The following is a 27,991-nucleotide window of genomic DNA, read 5'->3' as shown; positions in this document are numbered from 1 at the left end:
ACCCGAGCTACGTATAACTAACTACGTTGACGCAAACGACAAAGAAAGCTTCCGGTAGCTTGTTCTGCTTGCATGTTCGCCTTCTCTTTCGTGGTGTTACTTGTCAAGCCCTTATGTTCAGGCACGCATTTCTGTCTAGATCGTTTTTGCGTTGTATGTTGTTTTCCTCAGCATTTGTACGAAATAATATATTTATTTGCCGAATTTATAATAGAATGGAACGCGCGGTTGTGAGATGTGTGCCATGGGAGTCCAAGCTCACAATTTCTTTCACTCTTGACGGTAGCCACAAACACATTCTGAGGGACCAGACTGAAGAGCTCGGAAAAGCATTAGCACGAATATCCAACAATATTATTAAGGCACAGACCAAAGGGAAGAAGTCAAAGAAAAATAAAACCACCGACACTACCACGGAAGAGCCAGTCGTGCGTCTTTATTTTAATGGGGACTTCGTGGCTGAAGACTCGATGAACTCCGATGCATGGCAGGATGGAGCCGTGCTGCATGTTGGAGACACAAAGTACAAGATTGAACGGAATCCTCCAACTTTCACCACGGCCGAATTACCCGCATCTCTTCTTGCTGGCTTTCCGGTTTGCCCAAAATTTGAAATAGAATTCGGACATTTAAAAGACTGCGTATTTAAATGGTATAAGGAAAGTTTTTCCAACGCACATTCGTCTGGACAAGAGGACTGCTGGGTAGAGGCAGGCAGTGAGCGTGTATTTATACCGTCAAATTTGGACATTGGTCTGAGGCTAAAGCTGAAATGCACACCTGGGAACGAATCTAAATACGGGGCGACTAAGGAACTGGTGTCTACAGGTACAGTTGAGGCTGGTCCAGGGGTGTGCACTTTTGACAACAGACACATGTACACTAAGAAAGTCACCGATGACTTAACAGTGAGGGTTGTATCTTACAACATTTTAGCTGACATCTATGCACAGACTGAACTTTCAAAAACAGTGCTGTATCCCTACTGTGCTCCATATGCATTGGGACTTGATTATCGACAAAACCTAATAAAGAAAGAGCTTTCTGGATACAATGCTGACATCATCTGTCTTCAGGAGGTAGACAAAGGAGCTTTCAGTGACAGCCTATTACCTGCTCTTGATGCATTTGGCATGGATGGTTGCTTCAGGATTAAAGAGAAGCAACATGAAGGATTGGCTACTTTTTACAGGAGATCCAAGTTTAAATTCCTTTCTCAACATGATGTAATGCTGAGCGAGGCCTTGACAACGGATGCTTTACATAGTGTGCTACTAGAAAAAGTATCTACAAATTCCACCTTGAAAGAGAAGGTTCTACAAAGGTCAACAACTTTGCAGGTATTAAGAAGTCTAAATGTGTTGTAACCAGCCACAAAACAATATGGAAGTGCTAGAATAACGGGGCCGTTTTACACCTGATTTTAGAGGGCCAGGCTCACACTATCATAATTCCTGTAGGACTTGGTAATTTTTAGAACTACATGTCAGTATTGCTGCTCATAACTGATGTTTACCAATGTACTTATTTATTGTAAGGTTACTGTGCTTCAGTCAGTAAGTGATCCATCAAAGACACTGTGTGTTGGGAACACACATCTCTATTGGCATCCCAAAGGTAATTTAGTTTGGATGGTCAAACCTATTATTTAATGTCCTAAAGTTACACTGTTATTAACAAGCTATACTTTTTTTTTTGTCAAAAGGGGGAAATGTCCGATTAATTCAGATGGGTGTGGCCCTTGAGCATCTGAAGAGATTAATTGCAGATCACCACTCTGGGACTCTGATATTCTGTGGTGACTTCAACAGCACACCATCCTCTGGGCTCTTCCAGCTGCTCTGCCAGGGTTCAGTATCGGAGAACCACAGTGACTGGATGTCCAATGGGCCTGAGGAACTGGTCCAAATGGAGCTTCGCAGTCCCTTTCAACTGACTAGTGCATGTGGAGAGCCAGCCTACACTAACTATGTTGGCGGCTTCCATGGTTGCCTAGACTACATTTACATAGACTCACAGGCTTTGCTGGTGGAACAGGTTATTCCTATGCCCAGTCACCAAGAGGTCACCACTTACCAAGCGCTTCCAAGTGTCTCTCACCCATCTGACCACATAGCTTTAGTGTGTGACCTCAAATGGAAATGAGGTTATGTATCAAGCTTGGCTTTGGTTTTGGTTTTGGGAGTTATCTAGGTTGAAACTGATATGGAGTGTACATTTTACACCGTAAACCAATATCTCATTCATTTATGTGGATTTCTGACACGGTGGCTGTTTAAATAATTGCATTAGTTCAGTGGTTGAACATGTACACTTTGTCATATAAAAACATTTTGGAAATGCTTGGGCAAAAGGAATGCAATGATAAAAGCCATATGCCTTTGAAAAAGATTATTTAAATGTTGCATTTGCTGTTTGTTTACATGCTCTAGCCACAAAGTATATCATATGGTAAAAATGAGTTAAGTTTTTGCAACAGCAGTCCATCACTATACATCTCATTTTCTCAAGATAAGTTAAAAATCCTTAGATCACATTTTTTTGTCTTTATTAAGAATTTTAGATGGGTTAATGTAAAAATGAAAACTGATCCATAGGATTGCAAATGCCAACAACTGGAGTATCAAGGCGCTTTCCTTACCATCTACTAAAGTTGTAGCATTTGACTTTGTCCTCAGTTCAAGTAAATCCTGTCACCCAAAAATACATTAGCAGAGCAAGAATAAGCATATTTTAAGGCAATAGTAAACAGACTTTTTCTTGCACAAAGATTGGCCATGTCAGGCAAGTTCAGTGAATTTAGCACTAAGCAATTAAATTATTAAGGGTAAGTTAAGCAGTCAAATCTTATTTTCCCACATAGCTGATTGTTCTGAAGGTTGGGGGGAACAAAAATCCAACTGGGACCACCTTCCCTAATGCATGTATAACAATTCAAGTTACTGTTTGATGTCAGGGTAATGATAACTACAAAGGTGTTCTCTGAGATTTTATGAAGATCAATATGCTGTCATTTCCCCCCCCTAGAATCTAGGCACAAGTTGGCTTGAGCCACATTCACAGTTGTTCAGATACATAAAAACTGATCAGAGCAACTCAATTGTCTGTCTAACCAGAGCTCACTGTGCCTTCTGTTCTCAAAATCACTATGCCTATTTGATGTCTTTTTTTCTTCAAAAAAAAAAACAAAGTGTAATACACAGATTAAAATGCATGCCAACTAAAAAAGACAAAAATAAATGGAATGTCTTTTCAAAGCAAAATATATATAAATGTTCCCATCTTTAAAAAAAAAAGAAAGAAAAAAAAAAGGCTTAGACAAAGCCTAAGGAAAAGTTCACCACCATAATTACGCTTGTGTGTACCCCTTCCCTTCAACTATAACAATGATCTCTGAGCCATCTTACAAGTATGCTTTTTATAATCCCCCAACATATTCCAATATAAAATAGGCACAATTCCACAAGCCTTATAGAAATTAAAATGGAATTCCAAGATGGCCAACCTGTTCTGGGAAGGGAGGGGGAGGTTGTTACAAGTTGATTCAATGTCAAATTTGGTAATCAACTCTATTAAAGTGTGTCATTTCCCCTGTCTCTGTCCATTCTGATCATCATGTCCTCTGTTAAAATCCACCTCTGGTACTATTAACCATTGCAGTTTAGCGTTTGGAGAGTTGCTCGGAAAGCCAATCAAGTCCTTCATACAGACCTGTTCCTTGAGTGGCACATGTAGCCTGAACATACCACTGTTGGAGTGGGGTTGGGGGGGGGGGGGGGAGAGAAGGGAATTTCAAAATTGGTTATATATTCCTGTACACTTTAAACACATGTTCACACATAAGCATAGGCTGCACTTCATCAGGGAGTCAACCACGACACTTCCATATCTCCTGCGCCATAAAAAGAACCTATAACAGCTATGCAAATTTATAGGTAGAATGGATACATAAACTTTGTTTCGTACAAATTTGGTTTTTCTTCAAGCCAAATCTTAATATTATAGCCAGAGTGTTTATGAAAATTAGAACCAGGCACTGTAATATATAAAACTTATGCTTCAAGAAATACACAGGTTACTCTGCTGAGGACTCCCTTACAGTTCTTAAGTGTACTTACAGTTCTGCTCCTAAGCGCCTGCAAGCCAAGCTTATCTGTCATTTCACTGATGGGCATGGCATTGGGCAAGTCTTGCTTATTTGCAAACACCAGCAGTACTGCATCTCTCAGCTCATCCTCTTGAAGCTGTACAAGACAAACATTTAATTACATCCACACAACAGACAACAGCAGAAAATGCAACTTGGATCCCTCCACCCCCATCTTACATTTATATTTTCAGCATTTGGCAGATGCTTTAATCCAGATACATTTACATATTTATCAGTATGACAGTTTAGGCATGCTCCCTGGGGACTGAATCCATTGCCCTGGTGTTATTAGCACCACGCTCTACCAGGTGAGCTACAGGAGCACTTTTCTCACTTTTAACATATCCAATATGCATATACACTCCATATTAGTAGTGTTTTAGTAACTGCATTATGTCCAAGATGTAATAATTGAATGTAAAATAAAAGCTTTGATCATACCACAAGAGAGACAGGAATTATAAACAGTCAACACACTTTGCAAGATACTCAAACTAAATGGCTGCTGTGCATGAGAAATTCTCTTTTTAAATTCCTCAACCATAATATACATGGGTCATTAAACATTAAGAGGTGGGTAATCTAAGTTTGCATTTAAGAATTCAGATGAAAATTCACACATGCATGTGTTCGAACAGTGATCTAAAACATTTCAAAAGATTAAAATTTGAAAACTTTCTTTGAAAGTGTGCAGCATACTGGAAAGTTATTAACACACGTGTGGAGGAGTATAGCATTTTACAAGCCACAGTATAAACTATGAGTTTTGTTATATGGAGACTGAGGTGTAGCACTAACCATCTTCTGCAGCTCCTCAGCAGCTTCCTGTGCACGCTCACGATCATTGCTGTCTACCACAAAGATGAGACCCTACAACGGACATGCACACATTGGTAACCACCAAACTGCAAGACACAAACGTCCTGGCTTCGACCAGTGCCATTAACACCAACTGTTAAACACGAAAATATTCACTACTGGCCCACATGCTGCTGTTCTCTCCCTCACGCTTCCCGGAAAAGTCAAATTCACGGGACGATACCTGTTAGTATCTAGACATACCATGCCAGGTCTTTTTAAGCATGTAAAAGGATTGGGGTTGGCATCTCCACTGACTCGGTGCAAGTCAAGTTCGGTTTATTTGTCACATACATAGTCACAGTATAACTCGCAGTGAAAAATCACTCATTTCGGTACCACTGCCCCTCACCCAGGTATAATACCAACATCCTGGCACACTGATAACAGCCAGCCATTGCTTGACACACATCCCCTTCGACATTTTATTTTATCCTAACCCTTACGCACTTGTGCACGTTCATAATCAGCAAGCATCTGTTAATCAGTCATCAGTCAAGTTCCACTTGACTGCAGCAGCCAGTTTTACTAACCTACCACAATCAGGGAGCACACAATATACATGGGCATGTAGACCAAAAAAGGAAAGAAAAACAAAACAACAACAAAAAACAACAAACAAATACAAGCCTTCCACTGGGTTTTCCGTGTTTTTTTTTTTCAATGGAAAACCACATTCAGAGATAGTAATAGACATGACTAGATCCCATAGTCATAGTAAAGACAATCTGATATGCTTCAGAATGCGAAAAGTCATAATTGCTTTTGTGGTCAAACAACTCTATGTGACAAGAGCAATAGGGCTGCACAATATGGATAAAAAATACTACACTAACTGTGATATGACTTGCACTATATAAAAACACAAAGGTAAAGCCTTGGTTACACGCTGACCTGCTTTTTTCTGACCAAAATTATTTACATGTATTTGACTGTGTGAAAGGGGATGATTGATCAAAACAGAACACTCATCTGGATTATCTTTGATTGATTAGGAGGCTCACAGCAGACAAGATTTTTGTTTTTATTTGACAGAGGTCTAATTTGCATAACGAAGTATTTTATGTCAGGAAAGCAAAGGCCAACATTCTGATAATTAAAAAATATGGATGGTAGCCTCTTATGAATACTACAGCATCTGGTTACCTGTGTGTTCTGGAAATAGTGTCTCCAAAGAGGCCTGATTTTATCCTGTCCACCTACATCCCAAACAGTGAAACAAATGTTCTTGTACTCGACGGTCTCGACATTAAAGCCTGCAAAAACAAATAAGTGTTTTGTGGTTTACATAGACACAGAGTTACGGGTTAAAATATGACCTTTCAATCTTAAAGTACTGCTTCCCAATCATCAGGACTTGCTAAAACAGCACCACACCCACTCCAGGACTTGCTCTTTGCTTATTCAACAAGGGCTTGGTAAAAATACATGTAGTTTTAGTAGGGATACAATATTTAATACATTGTGTTGTTGAGGCACTAGAAACTGGTCTGCAATCCGTGGCAGTTGCAGACTTAAGGTTGGAACTGTCACATTAATCATGACCACATTAATGAGTATTAATGTAGTATACAGTAAATATAATTAATACAGTATTAATCAGTATTTTATCATTAACATCTTGCTAAAAAGCTACTGTTGCGCTTACTGGTTAGCTGAAATGTGATCATAGGTGCTGAAATATATTTACATATTAAGTTAACATTTAGCGTAATTATTTTAACATTGGGTTATGTTCTACACTGTAACAAACCTATAGTTGGGATTGTTGTAACTATTTCTCCAAGTTTAAGTTTGTAAAGGATTGTAGTTTTCCCAGCTGCATCAAGGCCAACTGCAAGAAAAAGAAAAGAATATTTAGCTCAGCTACAACTGAGAAAAAGTTTATTGGGTTTTTTTTTAAGCTCCCAGTCCGGGGGAGACCACAGAAAATCCATAAAAATACTATTATATTAAGTGGAACTTATGCAAACTACTAAGATATCGTATGTACCTTATTTCAATCACCAGAAACTCGAAATATAACAAGCCACAACGACTCATAACTATAATGCTAACTAGGATAAAACACTCACTTACATATACACCCAACCATATATACCCAACCATATACATTGTACATTGTGTATATAATCATAATATACATATATTGTACATACATTGTTAATATATTTTTGTACATACATAGAATATATATATTTATCTGTATATATATATATATCTTTTACCCAACCATATATACCCAACCATATACATTGTACATTGTGTATATAATCATAATATACATATATTGCACATACATTGTTAATATATTTTTGTACATACATAGAATATATATATTTATCTGTATATATATCTTTTTCTCTATGCACCCCTGGTTCTCTTCCTCAGTTTGGACAGAGCACTCTCCACCATTTCACTGCGTGTTATACTGTGTATGACTATGTATGTGACGAATAAACCGAACTTGAACTTGAACTCACTTGTAAATCAAACGATCCGATAATTTAAGTTCTTAACTAAGCTAACTAACGCTAATTGCTGAAAGCAGTTCGTAGGTAGCTAGATGGCTAGCTAACCTCACCTAACTAAGCTAACCGGTCTAGCTAGATAATAATTTGCTGGCAAACTACCGTTAGACCGCTAACGTTAGATAACCAACACTTATATAGGGGAGACGGCTAGCTAGGTAGGTTACTAGCCGGTTCACTAACGTTAACGTTACTTGCAAAACAAAAGCCGACTGGAACTTGCATTTGAATGCGGAGATTTGGTTTCTACTTACCCATAAGAATTCTCATTTGCTTCTTCCCAAAAAGACGAGAAAAGACGCTTGAAATGGTTAGCCCCATCTTATCTTTCTTCCAGCGTCGTAATTAGGTAAAAGTTACTAATGAATAAACAGCAGACGGCTAACAAGCTAACCTAGGTGGCTCGTTAGCAACAGCAACATCAAAGACTGTGGAGGTCCGAGAGGTGTTAGCTGAAACAGTTGGGTGGAGGGTGAAACTATGCGGTCTGGTGGCTTGAAAAGTCTGCACTTCCCCGTAAAAGTAAGGTTTCAGTTTTTCACTAAAAATTTAATTTCTTGAATAATCCAGTCAAGACGAGTGTTTTAACAGTAAACAAACAGAGCTGAATGGGACTCCAGCTAGCTAACAGCTACCACGTCGCCTCCACCAGGGACGATTCTACTGCGGCCGAAATTACGTCACACGTGCCACATCACAAGCGCTGTGAAATAAACTGTCTTATAACAAAGGATATCCCAGTGCTCAGTGCCTTAGGAAATCATCATCAGTGAGCCATAGTAATGCTTTTTTTGGTCTGTTTGTTTGAGCAAAATAGACTGGAGTAGTAGGCTGGTCTGAAAACTTGACAATATTCATACCTCCCTTGGAATATAATTTAAAATTGTTTTGTTTGTCCCAAAGCTGTGATCTCGGAGGGTTACATTATGTCTCCTTTCTGCAAATCTCTATGGTGATATTGCACCCTCATTTTACATGCTTTGTGTTTCGTTCTCTTGTCAAGTAATGACAATTTCCTAAGAAATTACTGACTGTTCGTTCTTCCACTGTCATCTGCTCTGTATTTATGAACATCTCTGCCTTTGACTTGTATGTTGACAGGGACACTTGTTAGAATAGTGTTTTAGCACATTCATATTTTAACATTTTGAGTGAGGAAAAGAGAGAGATCAAGGCACTATTTTAAATCTTAGAGGTCAGCTAGACATATGCTCAGAAATATATCTGAAAATCAGAACAGCCATCTATGAATTATGATGATTAATTGGTTTCAGAATATCAGAGTCACCCTAAAGATACCTCTACACACCCAGCTATCACTGTTTTAAGATGTCTTGATAGGATTAGACAGGATGTCCTGAGGCAGTTTCTTATACCAAGATGTCTAAAGACACCTTAAGGCTTATGAGTGGACATTGTCTCTGTCTTGAGACATGAAAATTAGTTTTAAGAGATGGAAGTAATTATTTTGTGAGCAAAAAGGCTATAACATGAATTTAGTTTAAAAAAAGATTTAATCAGGAAAATGAGTAACAGAATATGACAGTATTTCCAGATTACACAAGACTATGAAAACATATGACCAGTGAAAATGCAGAGAAGACTATTACTTTCACAAAATAAATTATATTAAATACCAAATCTCTAAATACTAAATCTAAATGCTAAAAATCTAAATCCAAATACCAAATCTCTTTCCATTTTAATCAAAGGTGAAAAGTCCATATTTTTCCCTACGTCAATCCCAGTTTTCTGTGCATTTTCACTGACATTACGGGCATTCAGCTAGAATAGAGGGGAAAAAAAATAGTTGTCTTTTATAACTTTTATAACTGTCATTAATAACTTTACAGCAAGTTGCCTTTAATTCCATACGAGTTATCTCTTCTAATCTTTCCTGCATGCTGCTTAAGCACACCGAACATTCAGTACCTTAAATGACAGCAAGCCATTAAAACATTAAATCACTGTCACGGAACGCTCCCCTTGCCACTGGTCACGCGGTACGGCCCGCCGCGTGCTGTGGAATTCACGTTGTCTTGTTTGTAACCACGCGCTCCTTGATAGCACACACGTGCGCACGGTTTAGTGTTGTGTGTCTGTATGTATTTGAAGCCGTGTTGGTGTCTGTATCATTGTTGGTCATTGTTCATGTCATCGTTGTTAACGTTCACGTAGCTTGTGCTAGTTAGAAATGTGTTTGTGTTCACCGTTTATGTTATGTGTGAGTGCGGTCCTCGTATGCGTTATATGTTAATAAGCGTCTGTAAAAGTCGAGGGAGTCTGTGCGTCCTGCCCCGTGCCCTGCGCCTCTCGGGCCGTTACAATCACAATATTTGCTATTTTAATGATACACAATATTTTCATAACAGAGGCAAAATACACTGACAGTGCTACATTTAAAAACAGTTATCTAAAACTATAAGTATTATGATTCAGAAACAAATGTTTGAAAGAAACAGTATTAGTCCCTTTTGAGAAAAAATGTGGTTGATTTATATTGAATATAAAATATTATTGCATAAAGATATGGATGCATAAATTAATAACTCATATGTTGGATAGAAGATAAAATATTGTGTAAGTGGAGATTTTCATATTTGCTTGAACTTGTTCATGGAAATCTATGACAAGATTGGACAGACCTTAGGTGAGATGCCATGGAATGACTTAAAAGTTCATTTGATTGTCCTGTATTCAAGTCATTGCCCACAAGAATGGCATGAGTATGGAGAGGATCCTCATCAAAAGGACTGGGATTTTGGATGCCCTCTATCATTTGTTGATGACTGGAGATGTTACTGATGTCACATCAACCCAAGGCATGGCAGTCTATGCTGCAAAATATAGAGAATCTGGATCTGTTATGCTGATGTCAGCCAGGAAACATCAACAGAAGCAAGATTTTGATAGGTAAACATTAACCTCAAAGTCATCACCTATATCAGAATAAAGCTGTGGTAAAAAATTTTTATTATGGACGTTAGCATTCACAGTAAGCTTACCTATATAATAATAATTAAGCTTGGTTTTTCAATACAGACCTAAGACTCCATGAACAGAGCATGTAGCAGGAAATGTTAAACCTGCAAATCTGTGACAGGTTAAGACAATCTTCTTGAGCATAGGGGTAGCAGAATCCTGTCACATTTTCCTGGGAGCAAACATTGGTAGTATTATAGAGGTAATGATAATGAATTAACACCATGAAGAAAGGATGTTTAAATATTGTTATTATTGATATAATGTTATTATTTAGGTCTGAATAAGAGGAAAGCCTGTTATGAAATCAGAAATGAACCTCAGACTGGTCATACATAGCTGTCATAGTGCGGCAGACATCCAGACAGAGGGACATGCCCCCCCACACACACACACTCACACCCAAGCGCGTGTTTGTTCCTCGCTCCCTCCCTGCACCCATCACAATAGCTATATATCCAGTAACAATGCAGCATTGTTTCATGGACATTATAAATATGTACAAAATATATTTAATACAAGTTGTAAGAACACATTGTAATAACATATGTGATTACATAGTGTAATAAGACAGTGTTATAACACATTGCAATAACAACATCATAACATCTAATAGCATGGCGTATTAGCACATTAATACAGTGTAATAACTATGTAATAAAACAGTGTAATAACACTGTAGTAATTTCATAAATAATGTACATTGATTTTCAAGTTAAAATTCCTGATAGTAAAACATAGCAAAACAAGGAAACATCTTAGCTAGCTAGCATAGCTACCTTAGTGTGTTTCCATCTGAGTCATTTAGATATTTCCAACTGAATAGTTAACTAATTAGCTTTCTAGCATCAGGGATAACCACATTTCACCAACTGAATCAGTCAGTACTGGATACTGGCTGGGACATGACATTCCACTGCATTTATTTCTACATCCTGTATAGCTTATCCTTTCCCTCTCTCAAGCAGCTAGTCTACTCTGGTAGGGGGAACTGGTGACTGCTTTATCACTCCTTACTTCTCTAACCATATACATTTACATTTTTTAAGGCACATATCAATAACAGATTGGGGAAATCCAGTGCAGAGACACTGGGGTAGTGGTATTTGGAATTGTAATGTAAAATGTCTGTAAAATATCTGTAACTACTAAAGTAGCCAGTGAGTCTGCATGAAAGGTAGATGTTTGTAATAAAATGGTGCGTTCATGTGTGTATATATAGTGAGAAGCTCAAGTTACTTTTTCCCAATCGAATCTGCTCCCTCATCCATACCCATCAAGAGAACTCCACTCAACTGGAAAACCTTACATGGTAGGGCATGGCCCTTAGGACATCAGGAAGTGCACACTGAATATCCTTTATTAAGAATTGTATTGTTTGAGCATATTTTAGTGTGTCAGACAGGAACTTACAACAATGGAACGTGCGCATTGTTGTACTGTGCTCTGCCACAATACTGTGATTTTATCAGCTTTGTGGAATCCGTGGTCTGTGAGGATCTACGTAAGGCTATAGCTTTATGCACATAGCTTATTGAGGGATCTGTCTGTGGAGATTGTGATGAACTTAAAGTTTAAGACTTGAAAATGTATATAAAACATTTTGAAAATGTATATTAAGATGAACATGCAAGGATTTTTACATTCTTACCATGAAACGTTTCTCAATTATTATATTTGTGTTTTCAGTATTGTCAGGCATAGGGCAGTGATTAATAATTTGTTTTAATTATATATTGAGACCGTTTCTTTCTAGATCTAAACTCGAGATAGCTTTATGCAGCCTAACATTAGATTGATGTTATTTAAATCTAGAGACTTTACTGTTGTACTGAATTCTGTTCCGTTTTTTCATGCTGTTTTTTCCACATGGCGGCGCTGGACACACCACATTGAAGAATGATAGCAACGATTTTGGACTTCCTGTTTAGAAAAATTCAGGAAGAAGAAGAGGTAATGGCGACTTTGCTGGGACCCGAGTCCCCTTGGACAGAGAGGAATAAAATATATCGCAGTCGGAATATTTTAACAAGAATAAGGCAAAGTCAGATTGCAGGTCGAGGCTTCAGCAGAGGGACGCAGGTAGGAATTGTTTGTGGATTTTGACAAAGCCTGTCTTACAGAAACAAGTCGTGATCAGGAACTGAGCCGAAGAGGCGACATCTCGGCAGTTTTAATCACCAAATCACACCGATGTGACATCTGGCTAGTTAACGTTTGCTATTTAACATGTCAACGTGTGGCTTAATGTACTCTTAAGAGAAGCAAAGAAACTCCGATTAAGCCAGCTAAGGTTAAAGAAAAGTTCACTGTTGGCTTGGTTCTGTTGTCTTGACTGCTGAGATGTAGGCTGAATCAGCCTAATTTATTTTTCTTTCTATCTATCTAACAAGATTTTGTGTATTTATGGTTATCTTTATATAGACATTTCTATCTATTGTAATTAACAATAATTGAAATGTTTGTTTCTGCATATAAACAAACCATGGCATTTGAGTGGGTAAATGCTAGCTAGCATCCCACTGCCATAGTGGTTTTAGCTAGCTGGCTAGCTAAACGTTCATTTTGCTTGGCGTTGATCGTATACATTTAGCGTCTTAAGATTTCTTTTTCCCCCCATCCAAGAAGCACTACGACTTTGAAATGTGTTCATTTATTAGCTAGGTTAGGTAACCTAGCTAGCTAGCTAGTTATAGTATCAGATCGGTCACAATTAGCGTTGTAGGTGTATACCTAGGTTAGCTAACCTAGTAACTTTTTTTTTTTGCACAGAGGGCTAGATAACATTGGCTAGCTAATCTAGCCAATCTTCTGGACGTAGCATAATGCTTAGCAAAACCATTATTCATTAGAAACAACAAGGGAGAAAGTGGTCTGTGGATGGCTTACGTTTAGCAACACTAACACGTTCTGTATTTTACTGTGAATTTGTGCTTTATTAAGGCGAATGTAATCGATCAAAATGGACGTCCAGAAAGGCTTGCCTCACGGCCGCTTCAAAAATATGAAGTTACCGTGCGTTCACACTAGGAAGCAAGAAAGCGACGGGAGATCCTAATTCCCTAAAATTAGGCCAGTTTACAATTCGATTTAGTGACAAGCGACGACTCGAATAACTGCATTACATCCGGCTAATCAGATACTAATCAAGGGAATTGCAGTTTATTAAATTCTTTCATTCGGAGTCTTGCGTGTCTTGTTGTTGTTGTTTTTTTGCTCTATATTTAGCAAGTAAAATGACCATCTGAATGATGCTGGTTAAACAGCTTGCTATAGACCCCTTCAAAGTTTGTAAACAAAGATGACGGCGCGCACGTTGTCGTTGGAAGTGCCATCGATCCACCGTGATGACCCACTTTTTTTTAACAACTAACTGAATTACCAGAAGATTAAGATATTGTATGTATGCATGTCAAAAGAGTCTACTTTTATCCTTACAGAATGATGATGCATAAGGACAGCCTTTTATGTTTAATAAGGTCCTTTAAAAGCGAGAGTAATGGCAGAATCTATTCTTAAGTCCCTATGCTGATCAAATTGATTTGCATGTTACAACATCCATCTTTGTACTGTTTGTTCTAAATAGTGTCTAGGTATTCATCAAGCACATGAGCGATCACCTTATTTGGAGACCTGACTATTTTTACCTTATTGTGTAGCTAGCTAGTTCGCAGGCTCTCAACCAGGTGCAGCTATTCCAGGTCTTCTTTTTGGGACCTAAAAGATGTCTGGCTGGTTTCTAAATGTCTACAATGTCTGGGATTTAGCTTTTCTCGCACTTCAAGTTTACCATCTAAATGGTCTTTTGTGTGGTACATTAACAAAGCTTAAAAATGCCCAAAACACAAAGCCGACTTTGATGAACCGAGAGTTGGTCTTGTTTTGTTTTGTTTTGTTTTTGCAATGTTCGATTTTATTAGTGTATAACATGCATGTGGCAAAATAACTATATGACACAAATCAGTCTTCTTATGATCACACCTCAACACCTGCACTCTAAGTTTTATGTATTTTTTGTTTGTAAGATGTGCAGTTTATATAAATTGTATTATATAAGTTGTATAAATGGGATCACCAGTGTGGATTAATGGCACAAATTTCCACTTTTGTTACCAAAATGCATGCACATCTTTCTGGTGATGATGCTCCTAAACCATCTACCGCCAGTGTTAACCTGAGGATAACTGTTAATCTAAGTTCATTTTCAGGCCAATTTGGCAACTTTTTGTGAACGGGTTACTTGCACGTTATTGATAGTATTATACCAATGTATATGAAATATGAATGGCACACACAAGTGAACTCTGACATTTTTCTTCTTATTTTCAATTATATAATCATCCATCCAACATTCACAACATGCCAGAAGATTTCAATGAGGCACGCAGTCATTGATGGGTAAACTGCATCTGCTTCCTACATAATGATGAACAGTTATCCTTTACTCCTTGCACAGTTTGAAGATTCCTGAAAACTGAATGTTTTCACTTCCTTTGATTTGGAATCTGACATAAATGGTTGAATTTCTTGCATAGTCCACTTTTCAGGGAAGTACTATGGTAATTTTTAAGTACTTAATTTTATGCAAAGTAAACGTGACGTGGTGAAACATTTCATTTTATTAGAACGTGTAAATTCCTTCAACCAGTTGTACCAAAAAAGTGTAGTTGATGTTCCTAGAGGCTAGTCCTGCAATTTGTTCCTACCCGTATTCCTGTTCTGTTTGTTTCTACCCATATTTCTGTTCTGTCAATGCTCCCAAACTTAGAAAAATAAAATCTGGCTTCATATACAATATAATAATATATTTTCATCTACAGAAATAATTCTAAGAAAAACAGTGGGTGGACCTAGCAGAGATTTTTGGCTTCTTTGGTGATATTTGGTGACATTAACACCTCCTAATGTGAGCATATGGTTACCCAGATCAATTAACTATTTCCAGGTTCCCATTCTCCAAAGTGGTCTTTACCTACTGACTTTCTAAACTGCTGGGTTTTCTTGAGTTTTCTCAAGCTTGAAGCTGTGGATAAGAAGCTAACTTAAGTAATGAAGTAGTCTTTGGTTGGCCCTTAGATCATACTGGCAGTATTTTTTGTATGAGTATTTTTTTGTATAACTTGTATGACAGTATTTTTGGAGGAAAAAAGGAAGTCTCCCAAAGACATAGGATATGAAATACAAACTCTGGAATTTGGAAAAGAGGATGCATGTGATAATATAGTTTGTCTTAAGTACAGTTTCCTAATTGCAAAAACATGTTGACAAACCCTGAGCTACAACATAGTTTTGGAGCATCATCGCTGCGTGTCGTCTTGCTGTGTTCCCATTGGCTGTTGCTGCTCCGCAGCTCCCGGAGGCTCTGCTCCAGGAGAGGGACAACAGAGCCCGCTGGCATGGCATCCCTGTGCTCGTGCAGGAGCTGTACGCTAGCAGTCATCTGAACAGTGACTTCAGTCGCACACGAACTGTGCTCAAGGTAGCGTGCACTCTTAATACACAGCTTTCCCTAATGCAGCCTAATGGGAGAGTGCTAAATATTTACATTTATGGCATTGAACTGACGCTTTTATCCAAAGCAACTTGCTGAAGCTTTTATCCAAAAAAGACTTACAATTGTGACTGAATACAGTTTGAGCAATTGAGGGTTAAGGGTCTTGCTCGTTGGCCCAACAGTGGCAACCTGGTAGTGGTGAGGCTTGAACTGTCAATCTTCTGATTACTAGTCAAGTACCTCAACCACTGAGCTTCTCTGTCACTAGTTGAGGATATCCTTTATACCACCATGCTAGCCTGTTCCTGAAATAACCTCTGGTAGCATATATGAAAACAAAACTTAAACAGCTATTAATTTCTTCGCATGGATAAAAAAATTCAGTCAGTCCTTCCTGAGGTGTGCTATATTAATATACTTTAAATAAATACTTTTAGTGTTTGAAGTTGTTGGCTCTTAATTAGATTGTAATAACTCATTAATATCAGTCTAAATCAGGTAATGTACCATTGTTGGGCTTGTGGTACAACCAGGTAGTTTTGCACTGGGGAAATCTTCACCCAGCAGGGAAAAAATGAGGGCTACCAGTACCATTCTAGTTAGTGTGAAGTTAATGTAGTATCAGGTTCTTTAGTTGCCAGACAACTAGACTGAAGGTACTGTCTCATTTTTAAAATAATCAGTGTGTACTGCTTATTTATGGTAAACATCTTTTGCTTGTTGTTCTCTGTACATTTTGGTGGAGTAATTAAATAGATAATTAACAGTCATTAATTGCAGAAATGTACAAATGTAATTGACATTGTGTATCAGTAATTTTGGTCAGTCCTGTCCATTGTGTATAATGTACAGTGCACGCCAAACTACAAGCTTTTTTTTCTAAAGCATTTTGCATAAAACAATAAAGCAACTTCTGCATGTAGATTATAAAACGGATAAAAAAACTGATGCGGTCCTGATGCATCTCACTCCATTGTTTTGAATTTGGCCGACACTAGTGTCCACTGCTCTCCATCCACTCTACCAGCAATTTTTCTAAAGAAAACTTTTGCTTCTTTTCTGCATACAGACTTTCAAACAATCAGGAAAACCCTGATGTGTCTTACTCCATTTCAGGAGCTGTCTTCCTTGCTCTCAATGGAAGCCATGTCGTTTGTGACAGAGGATAGGAAGACAGCCCAAGAGTCCACCTTCCCAAATACATATACCTTTGACCTCTTTGGAGGAGTGGATGTAAGTGTTTATTCTGGTCTTGCACCTTTGTCTCGCCTTGAAGCAAATGAATATTGAATGTTCGTGTAATATTTATATAAACTGAAGGTTTTGTGTTTTCATGTGTGTTAATTACCAACTATTTTTTTTATGTTCAGCTTCTGGTTGATATCCTGATGAGACCCACTCTTACCTCAATGAAGAAAAATAAGAGTGAGAGAAGAATCATATCATTAGGCTATTATCGCTGAACAATTAGGCTCTAGTCTAAGAAACAGTCTAAGTTGAGGTGTTTTGTATTTTCCCCCAAACATCTGTGTGTGCAGTTAGAAATGTGCATGTTGTGAATTATTTCAGTGAACGATGACTTGGTGAAAGACTGCCTCAGTGTACTTTACAACTGCTGCATTTGTGTAAGATCTCAGCTTTTCTCTTTCATCACATTGAAGTTCACTGTCATGTTTTTCTGTGATTTGTTACGACAGTGTGTGGGGTGGTATTTTTTCATTTACATATAATAAATCATAAACGGCAGTAACTAATGCTTGTGGTTTTTGCTGTTTCTCAGACGGAGGGTGTGACAAAAAGTCTTGCAGCAAGGGATGATTTTGTCTTCTTTCTCTTCACATTGATGACCAATAAGAAGATTTTTTTGCAAACTGCTACTCTAATAGAGGACATTCTTGGTGTGAAAAAGGTCAGTGACCTTGAATTAGAAGCATTGGGTAACTCATTATTATTTAAGCATTATTCATAGTACAAATTAGGAACTGTATTATTTCTTGTTTTATTTAGGATTTGATACTTTCACCTTTGTTGTCAAGATTTTTGGAACAGATCGGAACTAACAAAGATACGAACGGCTACAGCTAAATACTGAGACTTTAGTCAGGAAACCATCCAAACTATCAGAGGCTTTTGTTTTCATACTTCCTCCAGCACTACTTTTACCTCCTTTGAAACATTTACAAACTCGATTTGTTTGCACTCACATTAACTAAGGATTACTGTGTTTGGCTGAGTTTATTAGGCGTCATTACTGTGTTTGGCTGAGAATATAATGCAGCATTACTGTGTTTGGCTGAGTTTGTCTATGTAAATGACTTTCCTCTTCCACAGGAGATGATCCAGCTGGATGGGATTCCTAACCTGCCTGGTCTGGTTCAGAGTTTTGACCAGCAGCAACTTGCCAACTTCTGCCGCATTCTGTCTGTCACCATCTCGGAGCCAGACGTGGGAAACGATGACAAACACACCCTCCTGGCTAAGAATGCACAGCAGAAACGCAACACCAGCCCCTCCCGTGCTGAGCATAACCAGGGTAAGCATTCTTTAGAATGGCATTTCACTTTTTCTTCCTGCTCCTGCACACCTGTATCATGAAGAGGTTAAAGACAGTTCATTACAGTTTAATTAAAGTGCAATCTTTCGCTGTAAAACCCATGACCTTTATCTTATAGTTCAGTATTCATTTATGTTTTTAGGATGCCAAGGCCCCAAAAGTGAAATGAAGTGGAATTCTGTTTTAACACACAGTAGAAATGTTGGTTTGCACACGGCCTGTCATTATATGGCACTCCTTGCCTATTTTTAGCTGCATGTATATAGTGCAGTGACTTTCCTTCTCCTCAGTGACCCTTCTGAACATCCCTGGCTTTATCGAGCGCCTCTGTAAGCTGGCAACACGCAAGGTGTCAGAGGCCACAGGCGTGTCCAACTTCCTGCAGGAGCTGGAAGAGTGGTACACATGGCTGGACAATGCCCTGGTGCTGGATGCACTCGTACAGATGGCCACAGATGAAGTGGAACAAAGCAGTACTGGTAACATTGCTGTTTTGAAATGTGTTTTATTCGCAATGGATCAAAATATTTCTTTTTACGTGTTTTTTTTTTTTTTCCTAGGCTGCAACTGGCAGAGTGTTTACAGACACTGATACTTTTTGCTTTCAGAGTCTTCAGATGAGAGCACGCTGGCCACAGCTCCCCTCAGGCATCGTCTGCCTCAGTCCATGAAGGTTGTCAATGAGATCATGCACAAGGTGGAGGTACTCTACGTGCTATGCGTGCTGCTCATGGGTCGACAGAGAAACCAGGTGGGAATCCCGACTCCACTCTTGAGCTTGCTGTCTGAGGGCTGGTTATTGAAAGAACAGCCCCATCTGCTAGGCAAAGTCTACCTGCCTGTTTTGAATGTCACTGGAGTGTTCTTGCACATGTCTGCAAAAATGTGGAATTTAAAAACACTCATTGTCAATCTATTATAGATTTCAGGTGCTAAGAGTTTTTATATGTATATATATATATATATATATATATATATATATATAATAGGAAGGAACTCTTCCTGCTTCTCTAGAAACCTTGTGTGCTTCACTACAGTTTTGAATTTGTTTCTCTCTATATTTAGAATGCACTTCTACAGGGAGATCTATACTATCCAAAGGTCTAAAATTTGTGCGTACAAGACCTACTACTTATGAATTTAAGTTCATCAATGACACTAAAGATAATTTGGTGCTGTTGTCACTTGAAGAAAAGAAGAGAGAAATCACTCAGCTTTAACAATACCAACTTTTAAAAGCAGAATGGGTCTGACATCCATCTACATGTCAACTTAGTCAGCTATTAATCAATTTAGTCAGCTATTTTGCAATTTCAGCAGAACACTTCGCTGATTTTGCATGAGATGTTAATCCAAATAATAATTCAAAGGAAAAACAATCCTGGATATCCTATTGTATCTCCTTGTTCTTGCCCAACATAAATTGTATCCCAATTTATGGATCACATTTTTCACCCAATTTAGTCCTTATCTACATGTTAGAGGCTCTATACCTTTCTACAAATCCTTGAATGCCTGAAAGACCTAACGATACCTGTTGGCTCTGAATTTGGGCATTAAAAGTTTATATATGGCCATCTCAGCGAAGATGGATTGAGAACTTTAAAGCATATTCATAATGCAAGACCTGAAAAGACCCCTCCCACAGGTATTTCTGTAAGGTTGTCAGAACTTGTTAACTCTAAACTACTCTAGCTTTGACTCCAAATATTACACAGATAAGAGGAGTTAGTATGTGTACTAAAATGGGACCATCCTATCCAAACCTCTTTTGTCATTTTTTAAAATTTTCTGGCCCTATATGCACAGTATTTTTGCTCTAACTGCTTATTTCTTCCTTATCCAGCTTCTAATGGAATATACAAGTAGCACGTCTTGATAACCTTTATACTTTTTAAAGTTACTGGATAACTTTTTTTTGGATGTTTCAGTTAAATCTGGTTTAAATACTACCATCCATTATAAACCGTCATATTCTCATTCTTATTTACAATATAACTCTTTGCATTCCAACATCTGCAAAAACTCCATACCTTCACAGCGATTGAAATACATTTTCAGTAAGAATGAAGACTTCCTACAGAAAGTGTGAAAATGTTCATAACTCATTTTCCTAAGGAAGTCCTAGATTTCCTAGATGAAGCCTTTTTTGTGTTTAACCTCTTAAGAGAATGAATGCACTGACCAGTGGACAGTCTTTTGCTACAGCGTCAAGAATTCCTTTGGTGCTCACTTATCCTACAAATAAAACAGTGGCTATTATACTTAAACACTTCAAATCCTTCAGGATGATGGAGACAGTGTCCCTTTAAAAGGAACCTCTATTCATCTGCTAAAAACAAGACAAAAACATCAGACATGCTTGTCAATAATACCTGTAACCTGCAACTGCTCTTTTTGCAGTACATGTAAATGTATTAACATAGCCACTAAAAAACACTGCCCTAAAAGATAAATTACTGCAGCAGTGGTCTTGCAAGAGATGTAATAAACTGAACCACAGAGAACCCAAGAGAAGACTTGCTGAACATTTTTGTTGAACACCTTCAGACCATCAGAATTAAGGATTTGTCTTCAAAATGCAAAGAAAGGGTTTCAGAACTTTTGATGTGTTCTGTGAAGCCGGAAGACTGTTACACCTAAGGCACTTCTCTGCATTTATTTTTTTATCTTCCAGGTTCACAAAATGTTGGCAGAGTTCCGCCTCATCCCTGGCCTCAACAGTCTGTTTGACAAGCTGATCTGGAGAAAATACACTGCCGCCAACCATGTTGTGCACGGTCAGAACGAGAACTGCGACTGCAGTCCTGTGAGCATTTTCTCCCACTGTACATATCGTATTGTCATCAGATGGCTTCCCTTTACTTGAGTCTTTGAATTGCCTCATCTTACTTGCTGTTCCTCTTGTTGGTAGGAAATATCATTCAAAATCCAGTTCCTCAGGCTTCTCCAGAGTTTCAGTGACCACCATGAGTAAGTAACAGGCTGCTTGTTTACCTGGAGGGATCTAATGATGTATAAGATGCCCAGGGTTAAATCAAGGATGCTGTTTTGTGCCAGGAACAAATACCTGCTCCTGAACAGCCAGGAACTGAACGAGCTCAGCGCCATCTCATTGAAAGCAAACATCCCTGAGGTTGACGCTCTGGTCAACACAGACAGGTGAGCTTGGTCTGAAGGTGAAAATGTGTAGCATGCTCTCAGACATGTAGCTTAATTATCCTGACATAAAACAGCTGAGGCTGTTGGTGAAGTGCTGGTTATCCTTTGTTCTAGGAGCTTGGTGTGCGATGGTAAGAAGGGGCTTCTTACAAGACTTCTCACTGTTATGAAAAGAGAGCCTCCAGATTCTTCTTTCAGGTGAGGCCAGACTGTCCGCTGCAGCCGGACCACCATCAACCCTGACGCCACTGCTGTATTCTTACCAATAATAACATTATGTATATTCATTTCATGAAATTTTTAAAAATCCTACACAAGAAAAATCAAAAAGCCAGCACATACAGGGATAACAAAAAATGCAGTAATTAAGTTCTTCTGGAATATTCCTTGTCCTATGCTGAAGTCTGAGTTAATGAGGCTGTCCGGACCCCCTCTGCCAGGTTCTGGCAGGCCCGTGCAGTGGAGAGCTTTCTCAGGGGAGCCACTTCATATGCAGACCAGATGTTCCTACTAAAACGAGGTCTGCTGGAGGTAAAGATATCATTTCAGCATACCCGTCTGGGTCCTCTTTTATGGAAGCATCAAATATTGCTGAATTCACTAGAAGCCCGGAGTAATATGAATAACATTACTGGTTTCATTTAGGTTGATGTGTCATGTTTCTGCTCTCATTGTGCTGTTGAGGCCATGATTTCATGGACACATTTTCTTTCATTCATTCATTCATTCATTCATTCATTCATTTATTTATTATCATTAATAATAATAATAATAATGAGGTTTTTCAGTTTTCCTTGATCTACTTTTCCTCTTCCTTCAGCACATCCTGTTCTGCATCATTGACAGTGGGTGTAGGTCCAGAGACGTGTTGCAGAGTTACTTTGATCTGCTGGGAGAGCTCATGAAGTTCAATGTTGATGCCTTTAAGAGGTTCAACAAATATGTGAACACAGAGGAGAAGGTATGAGGCTAGCTCCACAATTCCAGCAGTCCAGTTGGAAGCACCTAGCAAATACAAGCTCTTCCACATATTCCAGGTTGTGGCGCGCTTATCTCACGTTTGCCCACATGAGTGTTTGCATCCGCCAACGTGCATGCGCTCTGGTCTGCATCCAGTTTCAGGCCTTCCTGAGTCAGATCGACAGCTCTCTGGTTGACTCCAATATGCTGCTGCGCTGTATCGTGCTGTCTCTGGACCGCTTCGAGAACCTGGCTGAGGATGTGCGAGGTATGACCAGTTCTACTTCCGGCATAGGTGTTTTAAAAGAAACCCACACTGGATAGATGTGTAGACCTTATTATGTTACAATATTAAAATATGCTCTAAAAAACATACAGGCTATTTGTTATTAAAATAAATGGCTTTGTCATTTTTGCCAAATGTATATTATTTACACACGCAGCATACTTCAAATGGATGCAATGGAGGTAAATTCCACTTGATCAAGTGCAAAAATAGGGGGGGAAAAAAAAATGAAGTGCTGCATTTTGCAATTACAAAGTGCTACGTTGCGGTACATGATATTCTGTTAAATGTGGATCTTCGTGGCTATCGTGGTGATAAGAAGCAGGGAAAGCATGGCAGTACAAAATATAGAGCTACCTTTTGACTCTGTTTTAATCACATTTAGCACTAAGGCATTCAGTAAACTGTAGAGTAATATTGGCCCATGTTTATGGATGATTTAATGTACATCATTTACATTTACGGCATTTAGCAGACACTCTTATCCAGAGTGACTTGCAAAAATGCTTTGTCATTTACTCATAGAGTATATCCAAGTACAGTATAGTAGGTTAGAATCAAACATACCAATGAACTAGAATACTGTAGAATACAGGGATGAATGCTGATGCCTAGAAGTGCAAAATACATAAGGTCTGTCTTAAACAATAAGTGCTATAAACAATAAGTGCTAGAGTTTGTTAAAAAGCATAAATAGTGCCCTACAATAAGTACTAAATTAGTCAGTCAATAAGGGAGCAGGGTCGGTTGTCCTTTAGATGTTCTGCAAATAGACGGGACTTCAGTCTGTAAAGGTTTATTAGTATCCTAGTTAGGTGGTATCATCACTTTTAGTGGTAAAGGTGTTTACTACGTTTTCTTGTAGCAAGGGGATCGCATCTCTCCTTATTTTAATTAAATAGCTTTTAGATTAGGTACTCAAATTATCTCTTCGACTGAATACCAGAGTGACTTTGAGAAATACTACGTATTATTTTATTAACATGCATAAAGTAAAGTTTTGTATGTGCCAGACACGAATGTGACCAAAGTACAATAAACAGTCAAACAGATTCTTTTGATAAGTACTATAAGTGGCACTATCTGTCATGGATATGGCTTCAGTGTAAGCTACTTCATTTAACATAATGCAACTCGGCGAACTACATTTTAATAGCTTATTGATTATTGCCCTTTTAAGTAAGGGTTATTAGTCAGCTAGTCATTAAACTACACAGGATGATTTGGACCCTGTGTAGCACAACAATCAAACACCTCCTTTCCTCTGAGGCCATACAATATTTGAATACTGTTCGTCTTTATATCAGTGCTGTGGCTTCTAAAACATTCATGTTAAGGCTGCTAATATGGAGCTTTTTATTGGATACTGCCATGGTCTGTTGAAGGGGTGGGGCTGTGTGTGTGCGTAGCTGACAGTCCTACTTTCAAATGGTTAGTAATCCTAAATGATACTTAATCAACATTTCAGTCGAAATTAAGGGATAAAGCAGTTTTTAAATGATTATAGCCTGCATTTGCTAGAAAGGATCTTTAGCAAAATTCAGTCTTTGTATTCTATTTTAAGGTTTTAAGCCTGAAGGCTAATCTGTTTGTGTGTGTGTGCGTGTGGTTACACACATGGGGTTGTGTATGTGTGTGTCTGTGTACGTGTGTGTGCGGCTTGTAGTAGTTGAAGTGCTCTCCGAGTGCTTTCTCTTGTCCTTCATGGCTCGAGTGGAGAACAGACTGTCCTTTCTCTTTCGTCTGATCAACATCATCAATGTACAGACTCTTACCCAGGCAAGCTTTCACTGCCAGTACACAGCCCTGTTTTTAAGCTTGCAAAACTTTCATTCGGTTTCATCAGTAGCACGTCCTGCGTAAACTGACTATATTTACACGTTGCGGCTGCTAAATATGTTATGTCAACCTGATCTCCAAAATGCTGTCTCTGTAGCATATGCTCTCATAAAAAACCTTCTCTGCCCCCCCGGTCTACTTTAGGAGAATGTGAGTTGTCTAAACACCAGTCTGGTGGTGCTGATGCTGGCACGAAGGAGAGGCAAGCTTCCCTTCTACCTGAGCGCTCTGCGTGAGAAGGAGCGTGCAGAGAAATACCCTGGCTGCCTGCTCAACAACTTCCACCAACTGCTGCGCTTCTGGCAGCATCATTACCTCAACAAAGACAAGGACAGCACCTGCCTTGAGAATGTAAGTGCCAATACCTGACTCACCGCATTTGCTATACTTCAAATTCATATTTGAAATGATTTCACAGTATATTATTATCTGTATTTATTTTTAAACCTAATATGCGATATGTTCTTAAATTGTAGAATATGGTTCAGTTTCCCAAAAGTAAGACCTCTTACAGGCATTATGTATATAATCGAAATGCAATGTATATGTTCTTCTGTACAGAGCTCCTGCATTCCTTTCAGTTACTGGAAGGAAACGGTCTCGGTTCTTCTTGGTGAAGACAGGACTTCCCTTTGTGCCATAGCCAGCTACATCGATGAGCCATACATGGAATTGGATGGGGCTCTGCTTGAGGATTAACCCCCTGGGAGTGGCCTCGGGGGAGCCGGGCTCCACGGCCGCACATCCCGTTGGCTCACCCCTCTTCTGAATTTAGAGCAGAGACTCCGGCCATGGGTTTGACGCTCTGGGGCCAGCCCTCTCGACCCACTCAGTGACATGTAGTAACTCATGAGCGAGATTCCCGCGGGCCCTCTGATTACCTGGTCAGACTGTAGGGCTCATCGCCTGCTGGGCCCCCCGTCTCAGCACTCTCAGAGGAGAGTCTGCCTGCTGAGCTCACATCAAAGTGGTACTTTAGGAGATGGAAGCTCTCATCTGGATATGTTTGTTGGTGATATGCTTTTAGATGAAGTTCAATTTATTGGAGCTTTGTTTTTACTGTTTTTGGTCGGAGGAGGGGGTGACAAATATGAGAATATATTTGACACAACAATCCTGAGTAAAGATTAATGAGTTTGGTCCAGTGTAAATGTTCAGAGTGTGTCGACGCATACCTCCGCACTGCTAAGCCTTGATTTTGATCGAATTTACACACCTGACACATGAAGAGCCTTTTGAACGAGAGAGAGCAGAGAGAATATCTTTTGTCTATATCCATGACTACTCTGTGCGAGAGGTGAGCTCTGCCAGGCTGAGGGATCTGGCCTCCTGGAGAAGCCATTTGGCTTGTCTGTATCACAGTGACCTGAGAAGGAGGCACAGACATTAATGGGGAGATGGGATCCCATTGTGTACTTGGGCCCCGCTTATCCCTCTCCTCTGTGAAGAAGCAGTAATGTGAATTTGTTCCTTATTTGCCTCTTTGCTGAAGGTCTTGGTTTCTTAAAAGCAAACGTAAATGCAGACAGGACTAGTTAGTTTTAATGATCAACACAAACACCAATCAAAAAAACACTTTTTTTTTTTTTACTTTTTTTTTAGTCCTGTTGTCTCATGTTTTCGGAGTGAGCACAGCAAGTATTTAAAAAAACTATGCAGATGCATCCACACAAGGCTCATAAAAAAGAATAAAATGCTTGTCTTGTTTATGTAGCCTTCCCATAAATGCTAACAACTTATGATGGTTCCTTTGGCTAAGATCCAGAATCTACTGTACAATGTGACAGAGATCTCTCTCTGTCTAGGTTTGAGCTAGCCACTCGCTAGCCATTAGATAACTAGCAGTTTTGTGTTGTCAGTGAGCCTTTCTTTGACAGAATTAAAAATATTTAGTTCTTTTCTGGTGCTCAATACTGGTTAGGCAACCTACATATGAGCAAGATCAGAAACTGTATCGACTACCTCATTCCAGCCCACTACAGTAAGTTTGAGTGATTATTAGCACATTTGATCTGCACATAAGCTTGATTTATAAAAATTATTTTGTTCATAATTAAATGTTTCACTTCTGTTTGTTTGTATGTTTGTTTGTTTGTTTGTTCTTTAAATAAGCACCAAAAGCATAAATGGTTCACTTTCAATTTAGGGAGTCGCACACTTCTTTAGAGGTTATAGGTTTCTCGGTTGCCCGATTCATATTCATGCAGCTCACGTTTATTAGCAAGAGACTTTGTATAAGAGAACCTAGTGTGGTTGCCAGGGTAGCAGTCTCAATTCATGTAAACGGGTCTAGATGATGCTAGAGGTTGAGGTTTGCTGCTCTGTCAATTTCTCAGAGTTCTAGAATGTGTTTAGCGCCATATACGCTACCAACTAACATTACCAGCATCCAGCAATCTTGAGGTTTCCTACCTATGAATAATATGATGGGGAATTATGCTGGACTTGTAATGCATGGCTAGGCCTATAGGTTTTCACCTATTTGTACATGTATACTGAGGCTAATGATATTTTTTGTCATGCGAATTATTGAATCAGGTGGCCAGAGAATCAAGCTTTTCGATTCATTTAAGATGTTTTTCCTGTGCTCATTTAAATTAAATGCTATAGTTGATGTAAGTTTAGCTGTTGCCATAAGAATATCTCTTCTTTGTATATGAAAATATTTCCAACAGCTTTTTATCATCCATTTCCTGTTACACATATTTTCTTTGGGACTGATGTCTGCCAATATTAGCAACATGGCTATGTAATTGTTCAAAATATGGGATTATTAAAGCTTCCACTCTATAGTTAAAGTCACTGAAACCCAGTAGGTGTCTTTTAATAAATTTGAGTTTACTATTTTTACGTCTGTGTCCAATATATTTCTGAGCCATCACTGTGATCAGTCGTCATGTGAGTACTGCAGGATCCAGAGGTTGTTGTCTCTTTATTGAGGTTGGCTGTTGGACTAAAGCCTTGAGAACTTCCCAGCAACTGCGGAAATTGATCAGTTTCCTGTAAGATGTGGTTTACCTTTTTATTTGTAACCAACGTTTTTGATGAACATTTTTGCTTTGCTACTAGTCCAGCTCCATTCTTATGAAAGTGATTTAGCAGGGTTTCCTCTACTACCTGCACTACTGCATACACATGAAGGGCTTCTTGATAGAATAACAGCATAATGGTTGGA

At 38.8% G+C, this 27,991-nt stretch overlaps 3 protein-coding genes across 4 annotated transcripts; 2 read left to right on the top strand and 1 right to left on the bottom strand.

The window, feature by feature from the left end:
* Positions 1–42: 42 nt before the first annotated feature.
* pde12 (phosphodiesterase 12) lies at positions 43–3,594 on the top strand. The gene is made up of 3 exons (XM_027001914.3): positions 43–1,340; positions 1,539–1,617; positions 1,706–3,594. Exons 1-3 carry the CDS (start codon positions 114–116, stop codon positions 2,143–2,145), a joined length of 1,746 nt encoding a protein of 581 aa, XP_026857715.2. The 5' UTR covers positions 43–113; the 3' UTR covers positions 2,146–3,594.
* Positions 2,727–8,205, bottom strand: arf4a (ADP-ribosylation factor 4a). Its single transcript, XM_027001864.3, has 6 exons — positions 7,794–8,205; positions 6,762–6,842; positions 6,155–6,264; positions 4,949–5,020; positions 4,119–4,244; positions 2,727–3,748 (listed from the first exon to the last, which is right to left on the bottom strand). Exons 1-6 carry the CDS (start codon positions 7,858–7,860, stop codon positions 3,662–3,664), a joined length of 543 nt encoding a protein of 180 aa, XP_026857665.2. The 5' UTR covers positions 7,861–8,205; the 3' UTR covers positions 2,727–3,661.
* Positions 8,206–12,450: 4,245 nt separating this feature from the next.
* Positions 12,451–27,666, top strand: trpc4apa (transient receptor potential cation channel, subfamily C, member 4 associated protein a). Of its 2 annotated transcripts, XM_027001898.3 has the most exons (20): positions 12,464–12,603; positions 14,888–14,919; positions 15,872–16,000; positions 17,132–17,248; positions 17,386–17,440; positions 17,585–17,640; positions 17,796–17,924; positions 18,347–18,548; positions 18,860–19,048; positions 19,178–19,320; positions 21,247–21,378; positions 21,484–21,542; positions 21,630–21,731; positions 21,846–21,929; positions 22,172–22,262; positions 22,552–22,692; positions 22,848–22,959; positions 24,644–24,756; positions 24,961–25,167; positions 25,378–27,666. In XM_027001898.3, the coding sequence occupies exons 4-20, from the start codon at positions 17,153–17,155 to the stop codon at positions 25,513–25,515; spliced, it is 2,049 nt and encodes a 682-aa protein (XP_026857699.1). In that variant the 5' UTR covers positions 12,464–12,603; positions 14,888–14,919; positions 15,872–16,000; positions 17,132–17,152; the 3' UTR covers positions 25,516–27,666. The 2 variants fall into 2 exon arrangements, with proteins under 2 accessions (XP_026857698.1, XP_026857699.1); XM_027001897.3 differs by lacking the exon at positions 14,888–14,919 and having other exon boundaries at positions 12,451–12,603.
* The last annotated feature ends 325 nt before the right edge of the window (positions 27,667–27,991 follow it).

Source organism: Electrophorus electricus, chromosome 22 (genome assembly GCF_041902795.1).
Source record: "Electrophorus electricus isolate QZ-2024a chromosome 22, ASM4190279v1, whole genome shotgun sequence".
Classification (NCBI taxonomy): domain Eukaryota; kingdom Metazoa; phylum Chordata; class Actinopteri; order Gymnotiformes; family Gymnotidae; genus Electrophorus; species Electrophorus electricus.
Note: the sequence above shows the minus strand (reverse complement) of the source record. Positions and strands in the feature narration are given on the sequence as shown.